This window comes from Lycium barbarum, chromosome 4 (assembly GCF_019175385.1).
Source record: "Lycium barbarum isolate Lr01 chromosome 4, ASM1917538v2, whole genome shotgun sequence".
Classification (NCBI taxonomy): Eukaryota; Viridiplantae; Streptophyta; class Magnoliopsida; order Solanales; family Solanaceae; genus Lycium; species Lycium barbarum.
In genome coordinates this window covers 36,384,291-36,405,436 of record NC_083340.1, presented here as the reverse complement: position 1 = coordinate 36,405,436, position 21,146 = coordinate 36,384,291, and the positions used below count along the sequence as shown (strand labels likewise).

The following is a 21,146-nucleotide window of genomic DNA, read 5'->3' as shown; positions in this document are numbered from 1 at the left end:
CTGCAGCTCCGAAGTAAGTGGAGTGCTCCTGAGAATCCACTGATAGAACACTTACGGGTCTGATCTGTCTTCCTACCTACCTGCGGGCATGAGCGCAGCGTCCACGAGAAGGGATGTCAGTACGAATAATGTACTGAGTATGTAAGGCATGAATAACAACATAATATAGACATGAAAGGTAACATAGAATAAAAGAGATAACCTGTACATCTGGATGCCTCATAAGGCGGATGTGATGCATGCTTAGCCTTTAAAAAAATATTTTTATACATAAACATAGTACCATGCCCGACCATTAAGGCTCGGTGTCATATATATAGTATCATGCCCGGCCATTAAGGCTCGGTGTCATATATATAGTATCATGCCCGACCATTAAGGCTCGGTATTATCTTCATTAGCCCGCGTCCGGGGCAATATCATAACATGCCCACTGCAGTGGTGTGCACATCTACGTGCCATGCCCGGCCGACTATAGCGCGGCGCGGTGTGAGAAAATACATACATAAACATAAAGCACGCATGAGAGCCAAATAAAAGCTATAAGTACATCGAAGTGACGTAAGGTCGGTAACCTCTGATTATATTATGGAATAATCATCATCGCTCTATCTCACCTTGAAGGAACAATTATCATAAGGCGAGTTCAACAACAATGAATAAAAATCAAGAAAATCACGAAAATAACTCAACATTTTCATGTTCACATTGAAATCATAAGTTTGGGACTTTTAAACAAGAAATCATCATCATCGTCGTAATCATCATAGAAACATTCTCATCTTTAGCATCGTCATTAACATTGTAAAAACATGTCCGTTGTTGTTGTCATAAAAGCTTATAGAATCATAAATCTTTGACTCGAAAAATAGGGACATTTTGGAAAATATGGATTATCAAGAAAGAAGTCATGCCTTTGAATCATGAACTCTAACTTTTGGAAGTAAGGAAGTTATGAAACATATGTAAGGAATTATAACATAGGAGTTTCTAGAAATAGGATCATCGTCATCATAAAACATACTTATCTTTAGCCTCGTAAAAACTCTAAGAATCATGAATCTCTAGCTTTTGAGAATAAGGACATTTTAGGGAACATGTATGGGTTCCCACGGAAGGAATCATGCCTTTGGAAAGAAAGGGTCTAGCCTTAACATACCTGTTCAACCTCCAGTTATCCACACTTATTCGTCCGAATTCGAGAGTCTACATTTAAGAGGATTCACACTATCATTAGCCACATCATAGTATACTTATACTAATCTTTCAAGTCAAACTACTCTATATTCTGCCGAAAATCGGGCAGCATCTCCCCGTTTATATGCCTAGCCCGAAATTCCAATTCAGCAACCAACAACATCAACAACAATACCAATAGTAATAACATCATCTCCAACACCATTATGTATCATAAAACATCCCTCACGATGTTTTCCAATTTTCACAACTAGCCAACCCGCTATACGATTATTTAACGACTTTATCTTCGTGAATAAACCAAAAATAATATTAATAAGCAGAGATTCATACCTTATTCTTACTAGGACAGCAACATCTCCAATGTTTGCCAAGAATCCAAACCGAATCCATCGCAAAACAAGACTACAAACACAACCACGCTCTACCCGGACCTAAACTACTACTCCGCTACTTGAAAATTGCTCACTTTTTTATTCTCTCACTCCCTCTTCTGATTTTTCTGGAATTTTCTAAGCAAAATCTGATGAAAAAAAAGGTTATTACCATTTATATAGGGTCAAATTCGGGTCGGGTCACTGTAGCAGCACCGTAGCAAGTTGGTACTGTAGCAGTACTGTAGCACGCGTTTCTGTTTTGTCAGCCGAACTTGTAACGTCCATATTTCTCTACTCTGACGTCGTATCGATGAGCGGTTTATTGCATTGAAAACTTGACTCGACGAACTTCATTTAGGATTTTGAAACACCTTAAAAATCCTAATATACTAGGAGATATGCTCCTCCAAAGTTGACTAAAAATCTGTCCAAAATCCTGCCAACATTTCTCAAATTTTCGTCAAACTTATTTTCTTCAATTTGCTTGATCTCGAAATCTTCCGAAACTCTCCATACATGATATTTATCATTTATTATACTTGATAATGGATATGTTCTTGTGTTTCAAAATAGTCTTTCCCGATTACGACTTACGAGATCGTAATTCATCCTTTACTTCATTATTACATACTTCTCATAGCTTGTACCTTCCAAAACATCATGGGACGTCTCCGATATTCCATTACTACGGTGATGTACGTGGCATGCTCATGCTCTGAAAGTGCGGGGTGTAACACCCGGGTACCCGTCATGGCCCCTAGTCGGGTCGTGACATTAATGGCGGCAGTTGTAAAAAAGAAGAAGTAGTTGGGGCAGCTGGGTTTTTTGGCTATTTTGGCGAAATTATTAATAATTTGATTTAGAAAAAAGTGTAATTTTGTAAAACTTGGGGGTTGATTTGAAAGCTTGGAATAGTTATAATTTTATTTTATTAATTTATTATTTTTTTAAATTGTTGGATGAAAATGTATTTTTTAAAACTTGAGGTTTATTTTGACGCTCAGCTAACTTGTCTCCACTTAATTAGCACTAATCATAAAAAGGGTCCTGTCACCGAATAATTAAAAGTGGGGTCTATATTCCTTAAAAAAACTAAATTTGGGCCCTGTCAACAAACTTCCCCCAGAAACTGCAACACAAAATACAGTCAAACCTCTCTATAATTGTCATTCGTTATAACAACATTTCACTATAATGGCCTGATTTTATCCGGGACTGATTTTTCATGTTATATTTTACTTCTTTATAACAACATTCTACCTATAACAGTAGTGACATCCATTATAGCAGTACACTCTTTGTAAAATTACCTCTCTATAACATCATACTCAAATATTGTGTAATAATATTTTGTAAGAAATATATTATGTATAAAAATAAAAAGCTATTGCTAAGAGTCAACTGTTATGAAGTGGGATAAAAGAGTCACATGTTAAGCTCTTAGACAACCTTCAAGGGAAAGATATTGAATTCCCTTCTGCTGAAAGTATAGACAAAATTCTTCGTCAATTCAAGGGTTATATTATCACTAAGAGACTGGAATTTATGAAACAACATACAATTGTAGAATTCTTACGTCAAACTTGAGATATTTAAATTCTCAATTAATTTTAAATGCATATGTTCCTTAGAAGTTAACTCTTTATTGGTATCAACTAGTTATAGATTTATTAGTAATTTAGTAGTCTTTTCAATTTTTAATTAATGAGATATGAAAATCTATCGAGATTTTAAAATTAACAAGTGTATCGTTTTCGTGTATATGTAAGATAAAAAGTACAGAAAAATAATGGTTTGCGTACTTTTGTTTATAATAGCTAAATGAGATCTAAACATTACATACATAGCAGCACCTCACTATATCAGCCATGAAATTTTCGGACAAACGTTGCCATTATAGACAGGTTTGACTGTACACCATACACCGAAGATAAACCAAAATAGCAAAAGATGCACTTAAAACTACACGATCACCATAAATAGATTAAAAAAAAAAAACATCAAAAGCTACTCCTTCCGTCACAAAATACTTGTCATTTTAAAAAACAAAGATAAAATAAGCAACTTTTTCCGATTTTACCCTTTGTATTAATTACAACATTAAGAGGAAATACATCATTGATGAAATTAACATAGATATATAATAATATTTTCTAAGGAGAGATAACATGGTGCAATATTTTAAAAGGGTAAAATAGTCAAAATGTTTTCTTTATCAATGCTTTCTTAAGGGGCTTGTAAATGAAAAAAACGACATCCATTTTGAGACGGATAGAATACAAAGCTGCACACAATTCCCGTTAACTCTAACAACCAAAATTGGTTAAATATTTTACGGGAACCAAATTTATATTCACTTCTGAGAAAAAGGACCTATATTACTAAGTGTAATACTTAAGGGACTACTTTAAACCTACCCCAAACATAGGGGTGATTTCAGTCATTTTCTGATGATCATAAACCACAGTTACTGGAATGCACTCTGTGTACGTTGTGTTATTAAATCACCTAAGTAGCATTTTAGATCTTGAAATTCCAATAGGTAGACAAAACTGAACTAAAATAACCATGTAGTTTTCAAACATTTCGAAAGAAATTCAATTGTTTTACAACACCCACTCCTATTTTGAGATTCAACCCATAGGTGATAAATCAGTAACATTTTCCAGGAGGAGAACAAACATAGATGATTTTCTGAGAGCAACCTAGTAGAGGTATCCATGCATGGAATCATCCTAAAACATTCTAAATAACACATTGCAAAATTCTGGTACTTTGGCCTTCCCAATACTATTTTCATAAACCAGGCAATGGGTACTGGGTCGTCAAAGCTTCGACTCTTTTTTGCAAGTCCAACACCTTATCCTTCAAACTAAAATCCAGTGCAGTAACAACTTTCATGAAATCTTGGAGTTTGGAACTAGAGACAGACTTCTTGGCTTCACGAGTAATTTGCACACCCTCATTAATGAAATCTGCAACTGCTACAAATTCCTTCTCCGTAAAACCTCTAGTGGTCATGGCGGGTGAACCTATGCGGATGCCACCCGGTGCTAGTGCACTTTTATCACCTACAATTTTCGATTTGACAGTGTAAATACAAAAGAACTTTTTTTAAAAAAAAATGAAATTGCATAAGCTTCACTCACCAGGCACTGAATTCTTATTCAGAGTGATTGATGCCATGTCTAGTATTTTCTCCACTCTAGCACCATCAATTCCCTAATTGACAAATGAACACTGTTAACATATATCCTTGTGCTTACAGCCAGCATTACACAGATAATTCTAGCCATCTTTTGTTATTTTGAAGATTTACTTTAACCAAATTAGTATATGGATGGTGGTTGTTGTTGTAATATAATTTGATTTTTATTACCTATACAATATAAGTCCACCCCAGTTCACAGAGGAAAAATGGAAAAGAAAGGTATAATTGAGGAAACTCACCAAGGGCCTCAAATCCACAAGAACCAAATGATTGTCACTCCCTCCTGAGACCAGCTTGTAGCCTAATTCTATTAATCGGCTTGCAAGAGCTCTACAGTTGGAGACCACCTACAAGATTAATATAAAATGGAGTCATATTTGCAGTACAGATGGAGCCAGTGTTGGGTAAAGAAGCCAAAAGTCGTACCTGGTTCTGATAAGCCTTAAATTCAGGTGATTTTGCATGCTTCAAGCAAACGGCTAGTCCTCCAATTGTGTGATTATGGGGACCACCCTGACGAGAAAAACAATAATATTGGTAGCTCAATTCAAACAATCCAGATATATAATATAGAGTCCCAAAGGAAAAGTTGTTAAAGGAACATATTCCGTAAAGGAAAAAGAGAAGAATGGATAGTCAAAAAGAAAATTGAACTGACCTGTAAACCAGGGAAAACAGCATTGTTTATGGCAGATTCCAGATCCATTCCCAGAACTGGATCTTTTTTAAAGAAGATCATTCCACCTCTAGGACCTCTAAGAGACTGAACAGACAAGTCAAACTTAGGCCACAGTTAACAGATATAATATATATTACTTTGTAACTGCCAAAATTCCTCCATCTTCTGTTTAGGATAAAAGCTTTAAATCTATAAGTTAATATAGACTGATGCAGCACATATTCCTCAAACACAACATGACTTGACATCTTTTGTTTTCCTACTTATGCAAACCAGTATAGTTTGCTGTACAATTTGGATTTTGATAATTTATTTGCAAGAAGAAACACTACTGTTCCGCCAATAATAAGAACATCTACCACACATGAACTTTGCACACAGCTTGGAAGCTGTTATACTAAAAGAACGGGTTTGTCCGGGGCGCCTAATTTTCCTCATTATATATCCTTAAACCCAGCCTAATCCCATATATCTAACTTTGAAGAATTGCTTAGGAAAACGAGACTCGATGCACAAAGAAACTATAACGGGTAAATAACTATTTAGCATTTCTTTTATAGAGCAGGGAAGGGAGGATATGCTCAGAACAAAACTATCAGCTTGGCAAGAAATTATACCTTGTGAGTAGTAGTAGTAACAATGTCGCAGTATTCAAATGGATTAGCAAGTACAGAGGCAGCAACAAGCCCACTGATATGAGCCATATCCATCATTAGGAAAGCTCCAACAGCATCTGCTATCTACCAAGATATACCACAAGCATAATATTAGATCCCAAACACAAAGAACACAGCAAGAAGATGTTAACAATGTAGCGATCCAATTATTATATACTTGTACCTTTCTCAGACGAGGATAATCAAAATCACGCGGATATGCACTAGCACCAGCAATAATAAGTTTTGGACGAAAAAGATTCGCGGTTTTCTCGAGCATTTCATAATCAAGAATACCTGTTTAGAGTTAAAACAGGCTTCCAATTAGCTGATAATTCTAGTTAACAGTTCAAATGCAACATGTTAAAGTAGCACACTGTTGTTACCTGTAGATTCATCAAGTCGATAAGGCATGGATTCAAAGTAAATAGAGGTGCCTGAAACTCGTCTTTTAGGAGTCATAAATCCATGGGACAAGTGGCCACCATGAGGTAAGTCCAATCCCTAAGGTACAATCTCAGAATATAAATGTCAGTCCATGCAATTGCTAAAAGACCAATAATAAGAAAACCGATTATAGTTACTAACCATAATCCGGTCATGTGGATTAAGACACGCTGTGTAAACTGCGAAATTTGCTGGAGAACCAGATAATGGTTGAACGTTCACACCCCATTGCTTTCCATCTAAACCAAAGGCAGCCAATGCTCTTTCTTGACAGAGAATTTCCAACTCATCGATGTATTCATTCCCACCATAATATCTGATACAATTAAGAATTAGAAAATTGTCATCAAACAAGCTATATAAAAGAAGACAAGTTTTCTGTAAGGAAGAAATGCATGATTAATATCAAAATTCACCTTTTGCCTGGAAGCCCTTCAGAATATTTGTTTGTAAGGCAAGAACCAACTGCTTCCATCACTGCTCGAGATGTGAAATTCTCAGAGGCAATAAGTTCTAAGCTCCTAAATTGACGTTGCTTCTCTTTGTCAATAATAGCACGAACATCAGGATCAGCTTCACGCAATCCATGGTCTTCAAAGCTGCTCCCAGCACCTAGAAAATGCAGTGGACACCAATGAGTAAATGAAGAAAGTCTAAAAAAGTAAATATCATCATACACATTCATGAGGGATATGTAACCACCAGAAATGGATTTAGTCCCTATTTGTTTTACATTCTTCATCCACCAGAATTTGATTTCGTCACTATTAGTTTTTACATTCCCCGCAGAGAATATAAAAAACAAACTAAAATGCTCAATGAAAATCGCTTCTAAGACCAATGATAGTCTCTGCATTGGTTCTAAGGAGCTAATATAACAAGATGGAATGCTCTTCATATCTGTTGTTCGTAAACAAGAAAAATACACTTCTAAGTCCCAACCCAAGTAAATTGGGAGGTCACCAACCACTCCAATTTAAGAATCCTACAGCAGGAAAATTGAGGTCCTCCAAATACCACATTCCAGCTTTACATGATCTAACAAGTTCATCCCATAAGGCAATTGGTGTATTTCAAGATTCTACATTTATAATTTGTCAAATCAAAAACACTCCCCCCCCCCCCCCCCCCCGGGGCCCCCCCAAAAAAAACAAAAAAGTATAATAAGACCAGCAATATAAGTTTAGCAATAATTTCACAAGACCAATAACACCATTGGTCTGTGATATAAGCAATAACATCAACTAATTAGGTTTAACACATAATTAATACCTATTGGCAATTACTCCTGCAAAAAACATATTTCCTGGACTCTTACATAAAAACATAATCAAGGGTCCAACAAACAACATTTGTACTACAGATATGCAAGCAAACCGAAATCCCTCCTCCCCAATAAAAAAAAAAAAAAACAGATTTTTATGCATAAAGATAACCAAAACAGTCCTAAAGAACATTTTACATATGCATTCACTAATTAGGGTAGAGGGTTAGTAAGTTTTTGAGGGTTGTCTTACTTATCCTGTCATACTATAGGTCTTGATAGTATTTTGCCATGCCTTTGTATACTGCTTTGGATTGCTTGTTCTTACCTCTATCACTATCTGATTGTTTCATTTGATACGTCCTCCTATTATCTTGCTGCTATTAGTTATTATTAATGATGCCTTTTCATCTCTCCTTGAGCCAGGGGCTACGGGGGAATGGCCTCCCTACCCGTCAAAAGGAAGAGGTAAGGTCTGCGTACACTCTACCCTCCCCCGATCCCACCTGGTGGGATTATACGGGGTATGTTGTCGTTGTAAAAAAGAAGAAGTTGAAATTACCTAGAGAAACAGAGGAAGTAGGATTTCCAGCTAGCAAGCTGGATGCTCTGCAAGGCTTTACAGAGCATAATTTAACCCGACTCATAGTTGAAGGAAAAGCTGACCCTTTAACCCACACTGGCTGCTGAACAGAACCCATCATTGCACAAGCTTCCATTATCACCAATCCCTTCACTTCAACAAGCCTCCAAAATTCAGTTTACTATTTTGCAAACAGAAAAAAGATTCTCACTTGGAAACACAAACACTGGAATTAAAACGAACGAAATATTAACCGCTTTGTCTACTGTTTGTTGTATACGACTTTGGAATATATATCAAGGAACAGAAAAAGAACCCTAGCCCTGGCCTCAAATAAGATAATTTCATTAAAAACAAAAACTTCACTAACATTAATTTTAATTCCGATAAAATGTGGGGTCATTTGCACTTTAGCCCCTATTTTATGCTGGTCTTTAATTTTTGTCAATCAAGACAAACAATTTTTTCATGAGTTATAAATTCATATGTTCGTATATAATATCTCACAAATTATGCCTCGATCTTTAAAGAACTTATGCTAAACTTATGCCCCACATGGTATAAGTTAGATTTTAAATGCCAAAAATTAAAGACCAGCCCATTTAAAGGGAAAACAGTGCATTTTCATCATAAATAAATATGATGTAATACCCAATTAATGGCGGAGCTAATATTTTTATTAAGGCGGTTTAATATCTACTATATGTACATAAAAAATAAGTTTAACCTTATATATACAATGTAATTTTTTGCCGAAGGAGTTCGGAACCCCTCGACCCAACCTAGCTCCGCCCCTGTACCCAATAGTGTCTTCGAGCAAATAAAATATTTCATCCATTTCATTTTATATATGATGACGTTTCATTAAACACATAGATTAAGATAACAATTTTATTTATATAAATTAGTGATAACAAAAATGTTAAAGTAGTGATTGAAAAGAGAACATACATCAAATCAAAGTTAAAGAATTTAATCAAATTTAAATATTAAGAGGTGTGGAAGATATCTAAGAGTAAAATTGTGTTTTCCTAATAAAAGGATTGTCAAATAAACTGAAACAAAGTAAGTGAAATAAGATTATTTGCAAACCGAAATTACTAGTAGCAATTACTTTTAATTAATTGTCATAAAAATATAAAGTTGCACGAGTACGTATGAAATAATTTATAAAGTTTTTCTTAATACTAAGAGAATAGTATTTGCATTATCTTTAAGGGTGTGTTTCATATAGTTCAATGTTTTTAGAAAAAAAAAAAAAAAAGACGCCTCTCTTTTTTGGTTTTGCTTTTTCTATTTCAATTTATTTATTTACGTTTCTATTCTCCTTTTGATTGGTCAAAATATTTAAAAGAATATCTTATAAAAAAAAATATAAAAAAAAAAGCTCCTTGGCGCGTCGCATTCTGTGAGAAGCAAACCCGCGTTTGCTAAAAGGAAGCATTCTTCAATGATTATCTAGATAAAAATCATAGAAAAAGAAAGTACTCTTCAAGTGAAGCTACTCCTTGACCGATCAATTCTCACCCTTTTGCGCGAGATCAGATAATGTCCCTCGCATTGCATATTTTTTCACTTGAAGCTAATTTTCGGACCCCACATGTGAGATTACACTGGTTATGCCTAGGGGTGTTCATGGTTCGGTTTGGGTCGGTTATTGGTTAAAACCATAATCAAACCAATTTAGTCAGTTATTAAATATCTAAAACCATAACCAAACCAAGTAAAAAAATAACCACCGGTTTGGTTATTGTCGGTTTGGTTCGGTTTGGTTCGGTTTTTCGGTTTATGACTAGCCGTGACAATTCAAATATTCTCTCTCTACATTCTTCAAATTTCTTATGAAACTCTTTTTTCCTCATAGCCCACAAGGGTGAACTTTGCTGCATATTGAGGGAAAGACACGCTGTTGGCAAATCAGGTGGACCAAACTTGCAACGCAATTTAGATTCAAAAGAACAAGTCAAACAGAGGTTTCAAAATACAAACAACCCTTATGCTTACGACTTATTAGAGTTGGGCTTGGATTGTTGGACATATTCTTTTAAGACATGGGCCTTAAAAATAAGTATACCAAAATTAAATTAATAATTAAAAGGTATAAAATATCTTTAATTATTTATGAAAAGCTAATACTATACATATAAATAATTATAAATTTTATGTATATAATTATCGGTTTGGTTCGGTTATTTATTCGGTTATTTTTTACTATAACCATAACCAAACCAAATATTATCGGTTTTTCAAATTTAAAACCAAACCAAACCAAACTAAACCAAATGTCGGTTATTTTATTCGGTTTGGTTAAATTTTCGGTTTGATTTTGGTTTTAACCAAAACTGTGAACAGCCCTAGTTATGCCGTTGTTGAAGCTAATTCCATGTTTTCCTCTTTGCAATTTGTGTCTTTATTTTCTCGTACGCAAGTCACAAGTTCCTATGCAAGTTTTCAAAACCTTGTGAAGAACCATGAAAAAGCAAACTTTTAATTTGTTTATTTTTGCAGCGTCTTTAACATTTCTACCGCGAGCTATCTGTTTCTCAGATATGTAAATGAAGGCCTCTGGACTCTGGCTTTTGTTGGTTGAAAGGCATATAGACCACAAGCAACAGATATACAGAGAAATACAATGCAACAACCATTTCTTAAACTCAATTTAGGCATCCTGATATGAGTAACATCATGAATCTAAAGGTGGAATGGCTGCAAAAATTTAATCTGCATACGTCTGAGGCTCAAGAAATCCATACGCATGCACGGGGAGTTTTCAGGCACTGCACCCTCAGAAAAGATGCACAAAAGTACTTAGAATACCCATGGATCACCCTAGGCTCCTATATTGGCAATTATAATATGAGGTTAGTGCCTCATAAGGCCATAACTATCTGCTCAAAATCAGCATTTTCCTGGAACTGCAATGCAGACTGTCAAGCCTATCATTGACACAATTCAAGTAACAGAAATTGGGAAACTTTAAAGGCAAGAAAGATATCCGAAACCCATTTATGGCATCCGATTTGAGAAGTATGACAAATCTCATAGCTCGAATCAGTGTAGATATGTCACCCTTCCACTGGAATATGATGTCACAAGAAATGACCGATTGTGTCAAAAGATAGAAGGAAAAAAAGAGAGAGAGAGAGGGAGAGAGAAGAGGCAGCTGGGGGCAGTTAATGCAACTTCAGTAAATTATTTAATAATTCCTGGCTATATTTCGACTATAAGTTCTATCACAGTGTACATCAGAGACAAAAGCACTCTACCCATGAGAGCTGCATATAACACAACTTATTCCACATGTGAAAAGCCTCCGCCAGTCTCAGATCGAGTCCTGCATATTTAGATACCATCTTTTAGTTGACTTATGGGCAGCAAGTAAATGCAAAAGAGAGTTGAAGGTATATGAAAAGCAAGCCTAGGCCAAATTACAGGAATTCAAATAGGGCAGGGAAAGGGAGGTGCCAGGATTTGATTGCATTAGAAAGGAAATAAGGTTGCAACCTGATTTACATGTATACATTGGGGGAGGGATGGACAATAGTGGATGAGTAGAGATTGTGCCAAACAACATATAACTTGCTCATAAGAAAAAAACATTGCAATATGGTGTCAAGCATTTTTGTGCTTCAATAAATGTTGGATCCACTATCACTATGATGAAGGGTGTGAGCCTCCGGAGAATGATTGGGATGAGAGAAATAGAACAGACAATAGATTGTATGTGTGTTCACACTCTTCCTTGTCACAACATTAGTAGATATCTACAGCTCTTGTATGAGTGTTCACACTCTTTCACAACATTAGTAGATATCTACAGCTTATATTTCTTTCACAAGTTTGGGCAATATAGAATGAGTATTGCTGCTTTAGTTGGGAATTACCATTTTCTAAATTAATTACATTGAACAAATAACTTTGTTCTGCCTCCACCATATGCACGTTTTAATGTTTCCTCATGCACATGTCCTTTTTTGTTTTTGTTTGTGTGAAGATAATAATTTATTGACGTGAAGGAGAAAACCCTGGTACATAAGATGCATATGGAAAATAGAGAATCCTTCAGAAAATCAAAGTTTCTTTGAATTATCTTATATGCTCCAAAAATATATGAAAAGTAGAAAGGCTCTACTACTACGTATACAAGTGTTTTGAACTCTTCTAAACACTTCCTTTTATATAAGAAACTCCTTGAAACACTCTTAGCATGTTCATGTTATTTTTTTCCTTTTTTGGTTTTTCAAAATTAATGTAAATGTTCATTCAGAAAAGTTTAAGGCTAGGGGCTATGCAAATCATAGAAAAAATGCTCAGAGCGCAAAGCTAATACACTTTCGGTTGAAAAGCTTAAATGCCCCTATTATCTGCAGCCAGAAAAATATGTAACCACCTCATGCATTTAGGATTGAGAACACTGGTACTCCCTCCGCCCAAGTCATTTAACGCCAATTCTATTTTGGGATATCTCCAAATATTTGACACTGTCAACTAATATTATGATTTTGAACAACTTTTTTTGATAAGTAAAAGAAATTTTATTGAAATTATTTTAGACAACTTTTACAAGTTTCAAGCACTAAATTCGTTTGATGTGATAGTTTCTCCACCCGTTTTCAACTATTACTATAATATTTTCTTCCACTACTTTATCTATACTAAAAAAGTCAAACAAATATTTCAACCTCCATTCTATCAAAGAATATTGCAAAGAATGGGATGGAGGGATTTTAGATATCGGGGACTGCCAGTGTAAATTTCATACAGACACTCAACAGCAAGCTAATACGATTCAGATTCTCTCTAGCATTAGAAAGTTGCCCTTAATCATCAAGCTGCAACTTAATAATTCACATCCTACTAGAGAGTGAAGCCATTTCAAGAAATCCAAAACATAACTAATGTTGAATTTTGCATTCAATTGAACTGCCAAGGTAGCAATTAACACTACAGAAACCAAACATACAATATCTTTATAAAAGGGAAAACAGTAACTCACTTGTGATCAGAGGGGTTAGGCATAATCTCATAAACAATATTTGCAACAACGTCCCTCTTCAGCTGTACACGATTATTTGAAGCAAATTAAATTAAATATCTGAAACAAATCACCATGGAATTCAAACATTTTCAATCTGATTACCTGTGTGGCTTCTCCTTTCAAGCCAATATAATGTATTTGTGTTGTATCAGCACCAAAATTATCAGGGAAATGCAATGTGATATTTCCCACACTTTGAAACCTAGAATACCTGAATGGATATTTACAGACAGTGTTGAGACAACCAAAATATTCAGCCAGAATATAAGCGACCTTCTATAACAGTGATCTGAACAATTTGCTCAAAGGACAACAACAACAACAAAACATACCCAGTTGAATCCCACAGTGTGGGGTTTGGGGAGGGTTAAGTGTACGCAAACCTCACCCCCACCTTGAAAAGTAGGGAGGCTGTTTCCGAAAGACCCTCGGCTCAAAAGAAAACAAGGGAAAAGAGTCGGATACAGACAAGCAAATCAAAGCAATGCGAAAATGAGAAATAACAAGAGCAAAGAAGTCATGATAAAACAGCATGGAAAGACAAGACCCAACACATAAAAGTAGGAATCAAAAGGCAATAAACAGTAGAGCTAAACTACACCTACTAGTGCGAAAGAAAAGTGAGACTACCTACTAGCCTTCTATCCTAATCTGAGTCCTCCACAACCTCCTATCTAAGGTCATGTCCTCGGTAATCTGAAACTGCGTCATGTCCTGCCTAATCACCTCTCCCCAATATTTCTTTGGCCTATCTCTACCTCTCCTAAAATCGTCCATAGCCAACCTCTCACACTAGGGCATCTATGTCTCTCCTCTTCACATGCCCAAACTATCTCAGCCTCGCTTCCCGCATCTTGTCCTCCACCGATGCCACTCCCACCTTGTCCCGGATGTCCTCATTCCTGATCCTATCTCTCCTAGTGTGCCCACACATCCACCGCAGCATTCTCATTTCCGCGACTTTCATCTTCTGCACGTGAGAGTTCTTGACTGGCCAACACTCTGCCCCGTACAACAGAGTCTGTCTAACCACCACTTTGTAGAACTTGATATCAGAAAATTTATATTACAATGATTGTGCTTATGAAATATCATTGTCAATGTGTGCGCATGCACGCACGGGATCAATGTTCAAAATTGCAATTACAAAATTGACATAAAGACCATGAAGCAGAAATTGTTATGGATAAAGGGGAAAAATACCTTGTCTGGTACTCTAAAACTCCTTGCAGATTTTCTGCTAAATCCCATTCCTTACAAGTAAAATGAGTGTCAGAAAAAGTGGTTGGGGGTGGAGGAGGAGTTATGTTCAATGCATCAAAAATTTCAAAAGGTGACTTGAGAAGATACCTGAACAGGAATCAAAAAGAAAAGAAAGAAATCATATATATGAGTACCTGAACCGCTTGCATAGATTGAGCATCTGAAAAATCAATCCCATCTCGATTGACAAATCTGGATGAATTGCAAAAGCGTGTTAGGGCAGATAAAGATAAAACTTCCAGGATACATGCATGTTGAAAGAATTATATATGCCTGGGATTTCAAGAAATTTGTTATAAGTGGAAGACTGAATGTGCTAGCCAAAAGAAAAGATAACATAGAAAAGATCCTCTGCTGGTACAATCTGCTACTCATCAAACTTCCGTCAGTAACTTATGAATGCAAGAAGTGTTAATAATATACTCACGCCCTCATCTTAGCTGGACTTGTTCCATCAGCACCGCCAACAATTGCTATGCTCTTGATTTTAACATCTGCTGTGAACCTATCATGATTAAGTTCAGCCAACTATGAATACAAGATGAAAGTAACATGGAGGTGCTGGATGATTAAGAAATGGCAATCAACATATACAGACGCAATTTTCCTTTCTCAAACCATTTTGAAGATAGACCAGTTCCCCTATTTCTGCAACACGATCACATGATTTGATATTACCTTTTTGACAAGTAATTCAGAATTTTATTATAAGGATATCAACCACTAAGCTAGTGCTACAAAATATAGTTACAGATTGTGTCCTCAATTCTACAGTATCTAACATAGCATCAACATCTTGTACAAAATCTAGGTTGCACCAAAAAGCTAGCAAAGAGAGAGCAATAGATTTAAGGCTAAGAATGTTTCTCTTGTGGCCTTAAAAAATGCTGTTGTTCCTTTCTGTCCAAACAGAATGCTGGAGAGAACCATTTAGATATCCTATTGAATGAGCCAAGTTAACTTATGGATAACTTTCTCTTATTCCAATCCAAAGAGTGCTACTAATGCAGGAATAAAGGAGCTTAAAGAGATAGTAGTGTTCGAATGTTACCAGTTTATCAAAAAAAAAAAAAAAAAAAAGAGAGAAAGAGAGAGAGATAGTAGCGTTCATGCTACCTGATATGCAAAGCAATCTAGTCCTATTTGGTCTTTTGAATTGAAAGAAGGGGATAAAAAGAAGAGAGGAAAGAGGTACGTTAATTTTTCTCGATTGATTTTTGGGAGGATATAAGCAAGCAGAAAGAGAGAAATGAAGATAAACGGTGGTGAACAAAGTGTTATGTTTCGTGTCTGAGTCTACATGTGGGTGAAGACGGAGGAAAAGGAGCAACCTCTAATTAGAGTTTTGTAATACCGTATAAGACCTTCAAATTATTATCAGGAGAAATACTTCATCAAAGGAACTAGTTTTAAATGATAGTCATTCCTTTCATATCTTTCACAATCAATACAAAAGCAAAAAATTGGTACTCCTCTCGCTCCTCATCCCTCTTTCCATTTACTCTCCTTCTTTATGATAGAACTTGAACGAACCTAATAATGAATCATCCTCTTATTTTCAACATTATTTTGCCTATGGCTTCTCTTCATCTTCCAGAACTTCTAGAGTTTGCAGCAATCAGCCCTCTCTTAAAGATTTTTCCTTCATTTTCCTCAAAGAAACAAGTGCTGCAACATGAATCAAAGTAAAACCCTTTCTTACAGCACTCGTATTTTATCAGTTTGGAGTATTTGTTATTTATATGAGAACAGTTGATTCAAAACAAAGGGCGGGAAGGCAACTTAGGGGTGAAAGGATTGGAGAAAACATCATCACACGATGTTCAACAAGAATGGCAAGGAAGAATGAAAAACTTGTAATTACGGAAACAAGTAAAAATAGGAAAAGCATTCAAAAAGTTTAGTTTTTCTATTCAAATTACACAGAAATTAGGCTTTTAGGTACTGAACATTTTGCTGGGCCAAGAGGCCTTTTTGAAGGTGACTGAGAGACATGAAGGAAAAGGAATGTCAAAATGCAAGGCGAAAGGAATGCAGCCCAACAGAAATAAATCAGATGACTGTGCAAAAGCTGAATAAATAACAAAGTTGACACTTACGGAATGAAAACAATTAGTTCAGGATCACCTTCATTGCTTTCCAAGTGGCCCTGTACCAAAGAATAAGTCGAAGTATACATACATCCAAAGAAAAAGAGAAAGAGAGAAAAGGACCAAATTTCGCAAAATAATGAGGTATGTTCATATATATATATATATATATATATATATATATGACACACACACACACACACACACACACAAAAAAAAAAAAACTGTGTATCAAAACAAAATTCATGTTTTTTTACAACAATAGATAGCACCCTTTCGTCTTTCTATAAACAATTTGAGGAAAGGCGACTGCTACTAGAAAGTATGTCACTAGCCATGGTATTCCTCGATAATCATTTTTTATAACCTTCATCAGTAATTTCATTTCACATTTTTTTTGATGAAGCAATAAGATAATCTCATTTTTCACATTTTACTCATGAAAGACTGAGATTGGTACTAGTCTGGATACAACACATCATTTTTTAGATCTAATAAGTATGTCTTACCAACTCAATGAAAAACTTTAAAGTGCCCTTGCTCCAAAGAGAGAAGAAGATTTAATGATGTAGAAAGATCCAAGAAATAACAAAGCACATCAGAAGCAGCAAAACTCTGTCCATCATACAAACCTATTAAGGTCACCCGAGAAGGGAGCAAACTCTGCTACCATTTGGTTAAAGTGTCTCACAGGTACTTGAAAAAATCAATTTCAAAATCTAGTTTTGGATATTGGAGGAGGTTATATAGAAAGAGTTCTCCTTTTGAGGAAGACGAATGTTGCCAATCTGAACGCATATGACTTATTTATTAGCAGACAACTTCTCTTCCTGTCCAGGTAGACTTCCTCATCTTCTTGATGTAATTTTATATTCTTACCAGGGTACGAAGAAATGAAAGGAAGTATAAGATTGTAGAACTAAAAGAAAGTAGAGGCCTTGAATATGTAAGAAAAATAAAATAAAAATCAATAAGGATGACAAGTTAAATGTACGTGAGACTATGAGACTTTTAATTACACTAACATTTGGTTGATGTTAAAAGTACTAAGGAGAAGAAAGATTTTCCATGTCAAGCATTTGGTTGATGTTAAAAGTACTAAGGAGAAGAAAGATTTTCCATGTCAAGCAAAGACTATCAGCTAGAAGCACTTACACCATGTTTTTTTTCTTCAAAAAGCCATCAGACTGAGGAAAGGATTTCTCCTCAAATCAAGTAAGTCTTTCAGCTAAGGATCACTCTAGAAAGCAAAGTCCAAGGTACATGTGTTACGGCATATCACAACATATGCCAATATGACACTGTTTCTGGTTCTTTTTCCTATCTAATAGTAGGTTTTAAGGGATATATTCAGTTCCAACAACCACCAAGTGTAACATGTCTTTTCTTTCAACAGGACCACTAAGATAAGAAGACTATTGAAACTATTTATCTTGGAAATTATATCTGAAAAGACTAAGCCAATGCATTTCTTGCACAGACTGAGTCTATCACTACAGACTACATGATAACAAAGAAAAAGGTCAATGATGATTTCTCTAAATCCAGCCATTTTTTTGAATGAAATTACCTCCGAAGTATTCAAACGCTGCTCCCAAGGTTTAAAAACTGATTTGACACTCCCTGTGACAGCCTCATTCAAAGCAGACACCTTTTGGCAACACAAATAAAAAAATTATAAGGAACTTGAAGAAGCTAAGAAATCTATACATAAGGTAATCTGAGTGTGTACAATTGAAGAATCACAAGTCTGAAGCTTATACCCTATATCTAACAAGGGAACCACAAATGACTATGACCCTGGCATTTTAATTTGAAAATTAGTCCAATTTGATAAGTAACCTCTCTTACAACTTTCTCTGTCCTTTGAAATTAGTTCAAAGAATTATACATTTATAATATAGATGATCAACTACCCTTGCCAACAAAAGAAACTGCAACACACCAAATTTCTTGCTAGAGCTATATAGTTACACTATCTTTAGAACCATTCAAACTCAATTCCGGACTCCACTAAGTTTTCTATCCCCACTTGCTCCATATTTTTCTGACCTTCTTTGAAATGCTTTATCTTGAGCCGAGGGTCTATAAGAAATAGCCTCTCTACCTGCCAAGACCCCACTCGTGGGAGTGGGATTACACTGGGTATGATGTTGTTGTTGCAGTACTCGCTCCATTATTTCAGTTTCATATAGGTATAGTGCTTAACAGAACAAGAAACACCAAAAACTCTAAATTGAGCTGCTAGGTTACTACTGAACCTAAAGGTTCCAACTTTATATATCAGCATAGAAATATTAAAACTAGGAGGTTCTTCATTACAATACTAGTACTCCCCACCTCACCAAAAACCTAAAGGAGAATTAATACTATAATCCAGAAACCAAAAGAAGTAGCAGTTTTAATTTGTTGTATGAAATAATCAAATTGCAGTACAATCAAGAATCAACAAGCTATTCAATCCCAAGTAGCTCCGTGGAAGTGGGTTTATCCAGTATTTAAAAACCCTCCATGGGGAATCTTTAATACTGAAGTCCAATAAGAGAAAGAATAGGACCTTAGGAAGATCAATATGCTTGAAGAGAGACCAATCAGAGGAACAGTTATGGTCGGCGCAATCGTGATCGTGCACGCAAGCCATCCTTTCTTTCTTTGTGTTTCTGAATTCCAACTAAAAGCAAACGCCAAGAACTAGAAATATAAGTTGCCCGAGAGAGCTTCCTTGCTTTTTGTTTCGGGAAAAGGGTCAAAAATACATCTCCACTTTCGAAAAATGGAAAAATATCCTCCCTAATAAATTTGGTAAATATAACCCCCGTCTTAATGAAATTTTTTTAAAATAAGCTGATTTTATTTTTAAACCCACTTCATTTAAATCTGATCTAACTAAATAAAAAACTCATATGGGTTAATTAGATGTAGGAATCGAGAACAAATTGGTCGCATATGAGTTTTTTATTTAATTGGGTCGGGTTTAAATGAAATGAGTTTAAAAATGGAATCGGATTATTTGGGATATTTCCGTTAAGACAGAAGTATATTTGAAAACTTTAATGACGAGAGAGATATTTTTGACTCAAATCTGTAACGGAGGATAACCCTTTTCACTTTTGTTTCTCTTCTTTTTCTTTTCCTTTTTCCTTTTTCCTTTTTCTTTCCAGTAGGAATATTTATTCAACAACAACATATCCAGTCTAATCTCATAAATGGGGTCTGGGGAGGGTGGGATGTACGCAAACCTTAAGGGGCAATTCGCAGAATTGCCCTTCTTTTGGGGTGGTCTTTAAATTTTGCCCCTCATATTTGAAATCTTTAAATTTTGCCCTTCGGCTAAACCCCATGGGTTTCAGGTTCGAACCCCCACACAGTCAAAATTTTTAAAAAAATCGCAAGACAGAGTTTAAATTTCGCTATGCCCCCATCGGCATACACTTGTGAAGGAATTACCAAAGTTATGCCGGACCCGGCATACTTATGCCTTATGAACAGACTTGGCATAAGTATGCCGGGTCCGGCATAACTTTGGAAATTCCTTCACAAGTTTATGTCGGGTCCGGCGGGTCCGGCATAAGTTTGGTAATTCCTTCACAAATTTATGCCGGTGGGGGCATACTTTTAATGGGCAAACTTTTATAGTATGCCACATAAGGCGGAATTTTTTCTTAAGGCATAACTAAAAGTTTGCCTTATAAGGCAAAGTCTATACTTTAAGAAAAAGTTCTGTCTTATGGGGCATACTTTTGGTTATGCCTTAATTAAAAGTCTCCCCCATAAGGCATAGTTCCTTCAGGAAAAGTTTTGCCCCATAAGGCATAACTAAACTATGCCTTGAGGAAAAGTTATGCCCCCTCTGGCATAACTTTAGTTTTTTCTTAAGGACTTTATGCCGGATTCGACATACACTCCCCCAGCCTTGCCTTGCGAAATTATTATTTTTATTTTATGCCTGAGTGGAGGTTCGAACTCAGAACCTCAGGTATCCAAGCGAAGGGAAAAATTTAAAGACCATAAATATGAGGGGCAAAATTTAAAGACCACCCCAAAAGAAGGGCAATTCGTGCAAAAAAATGGACCTTAAGTAGGAATATTTGTGAGTTTATTTTTGCTTTTTGAATTTTTCATTCGATGTCCAATTAGATTTGATTTGAATTAACATTGAAAACTCCATGTAAAGACGATTTTATACTCAGAGTTCGAACCCCATATTTATTCAAGTTTGCTATCCTAAAAATCTTAGGAATATTATCCAAACCTTCCCAAAACTTTGAAAAATCGTTTAGATGTTGTTTACCCCTAAATTCGTTAACTTAGGTAACAATTGAATTATGTTCAATAGTTCAA

At 35.6% G+C, this 21,146-nt stretch overlaps 2 protein-coding genes across 2 annotated transcripts; both read right to left on the bottom strand.

Moving 5' to 3' along the window:
- Positions 1–4,127: 4,127 nt before the first annotated feature.
- Positions 4,128–8,748, bottom strand: LOC132635878 (serine hydroxymethyltransferase 3, chloroplastic-like). Its single transcript, XM_060352467.1, has 11 exons — positions 8,394–8,748; positions 6,984–7,179; positions 6,709–6,883; positions 6,507–6,624; positions 6,305–6,417; positions 6,082–6,204; positions 5,444–5,548; positions 5,212–5,298; positions 5,025–5,132; positions 4,724–4,796; positions 4,128–4,645 (listed from the first exon to the last, which is right to left on the bottom strand). The coding sequence occupies exons 1-11, from the start codon at positions 8,548–8,550 to the stop codon at positions 4,371–4,373; spliced, it is 1,530 nt and encodes a 509-aa protein (XP_060208450.1). The 5' UTR covers positions 8,551–8,748; the 3' UTR covers positions 4,128–4,370.
- A 2,708-nt stretch (positions 8,749–11,456) lies between these two features.
- Positions 11,457–19,563, bottom strand: LOC132635877 (uncharacterized). The gene is made up of 9 exons (XM_060352466.1): positions 19,363–19,563; positions 18,376–18,456; positions 16,815–16,864; positions 15,143–15,220; positions 14,850–14,907; positions 14,656–14,705; positions 13,555–13,663; positions 13,411–13,472; positions 11,457–11,748 (listed from the first exon to the last, which is right to left on the bottom strand). Exons 1-9 carry the CDS (start codon positions 19,444–19,446, stop codon positions 11,706–11,708), a joined length of 615 nt encoding a protein of 204 aa, XP_060208449.1. The 5' UTR covers positions 19,447–19,563; the 3' UTR covers positions 11,457–11,705.
- Positions 19,564–21,146: the final 1,583 nt, after the last annotated feature.

Coding starts and splice junctions, on each gene's coding strand:
- LOC132635878 (XM_060352467.1), bottom strand. CDS start 8,550: ATGGAAGCTTGTGCAATGATGGGTTCTGTTCAGCAGCCAGTGTGGGTT. Junction 6,205..6,304: donor ATTATCCTCGTCTGAGAAAG/GTACAAGTATAT, acceptor ATATCTTGGTAG/ATAGCAGATGCTGTTGGAGC. Junction 5,299..5,443: donor CTGTTTTCCCTGGTTTACAG/GTCAGTTCAATT, acceptor TTTTCTCGTCAG/GGTGGTCCCCATAATCACAC.
- LOC132635877 (XM_060352466.1), bottom strand. CDS start 19,446: ATGGCTTGCGTGCACGATCACGATTGCGCCGACCATAACTGTTCCTCT. Junction 16,865..18,375: donor AGCGTTTGAATACTTCGGAG/GTAATTTCATTC, acceptor TCTTTGGTACAG/GGCCACTTGGAAAGCAATGA. Junction 15,221..16,814: donor GAACTAATTGTTTTCATTCC/GTAAGTGTCAAC, acceptor TAATCATGATAG/GTTCACAGCAGATGTTAAAA.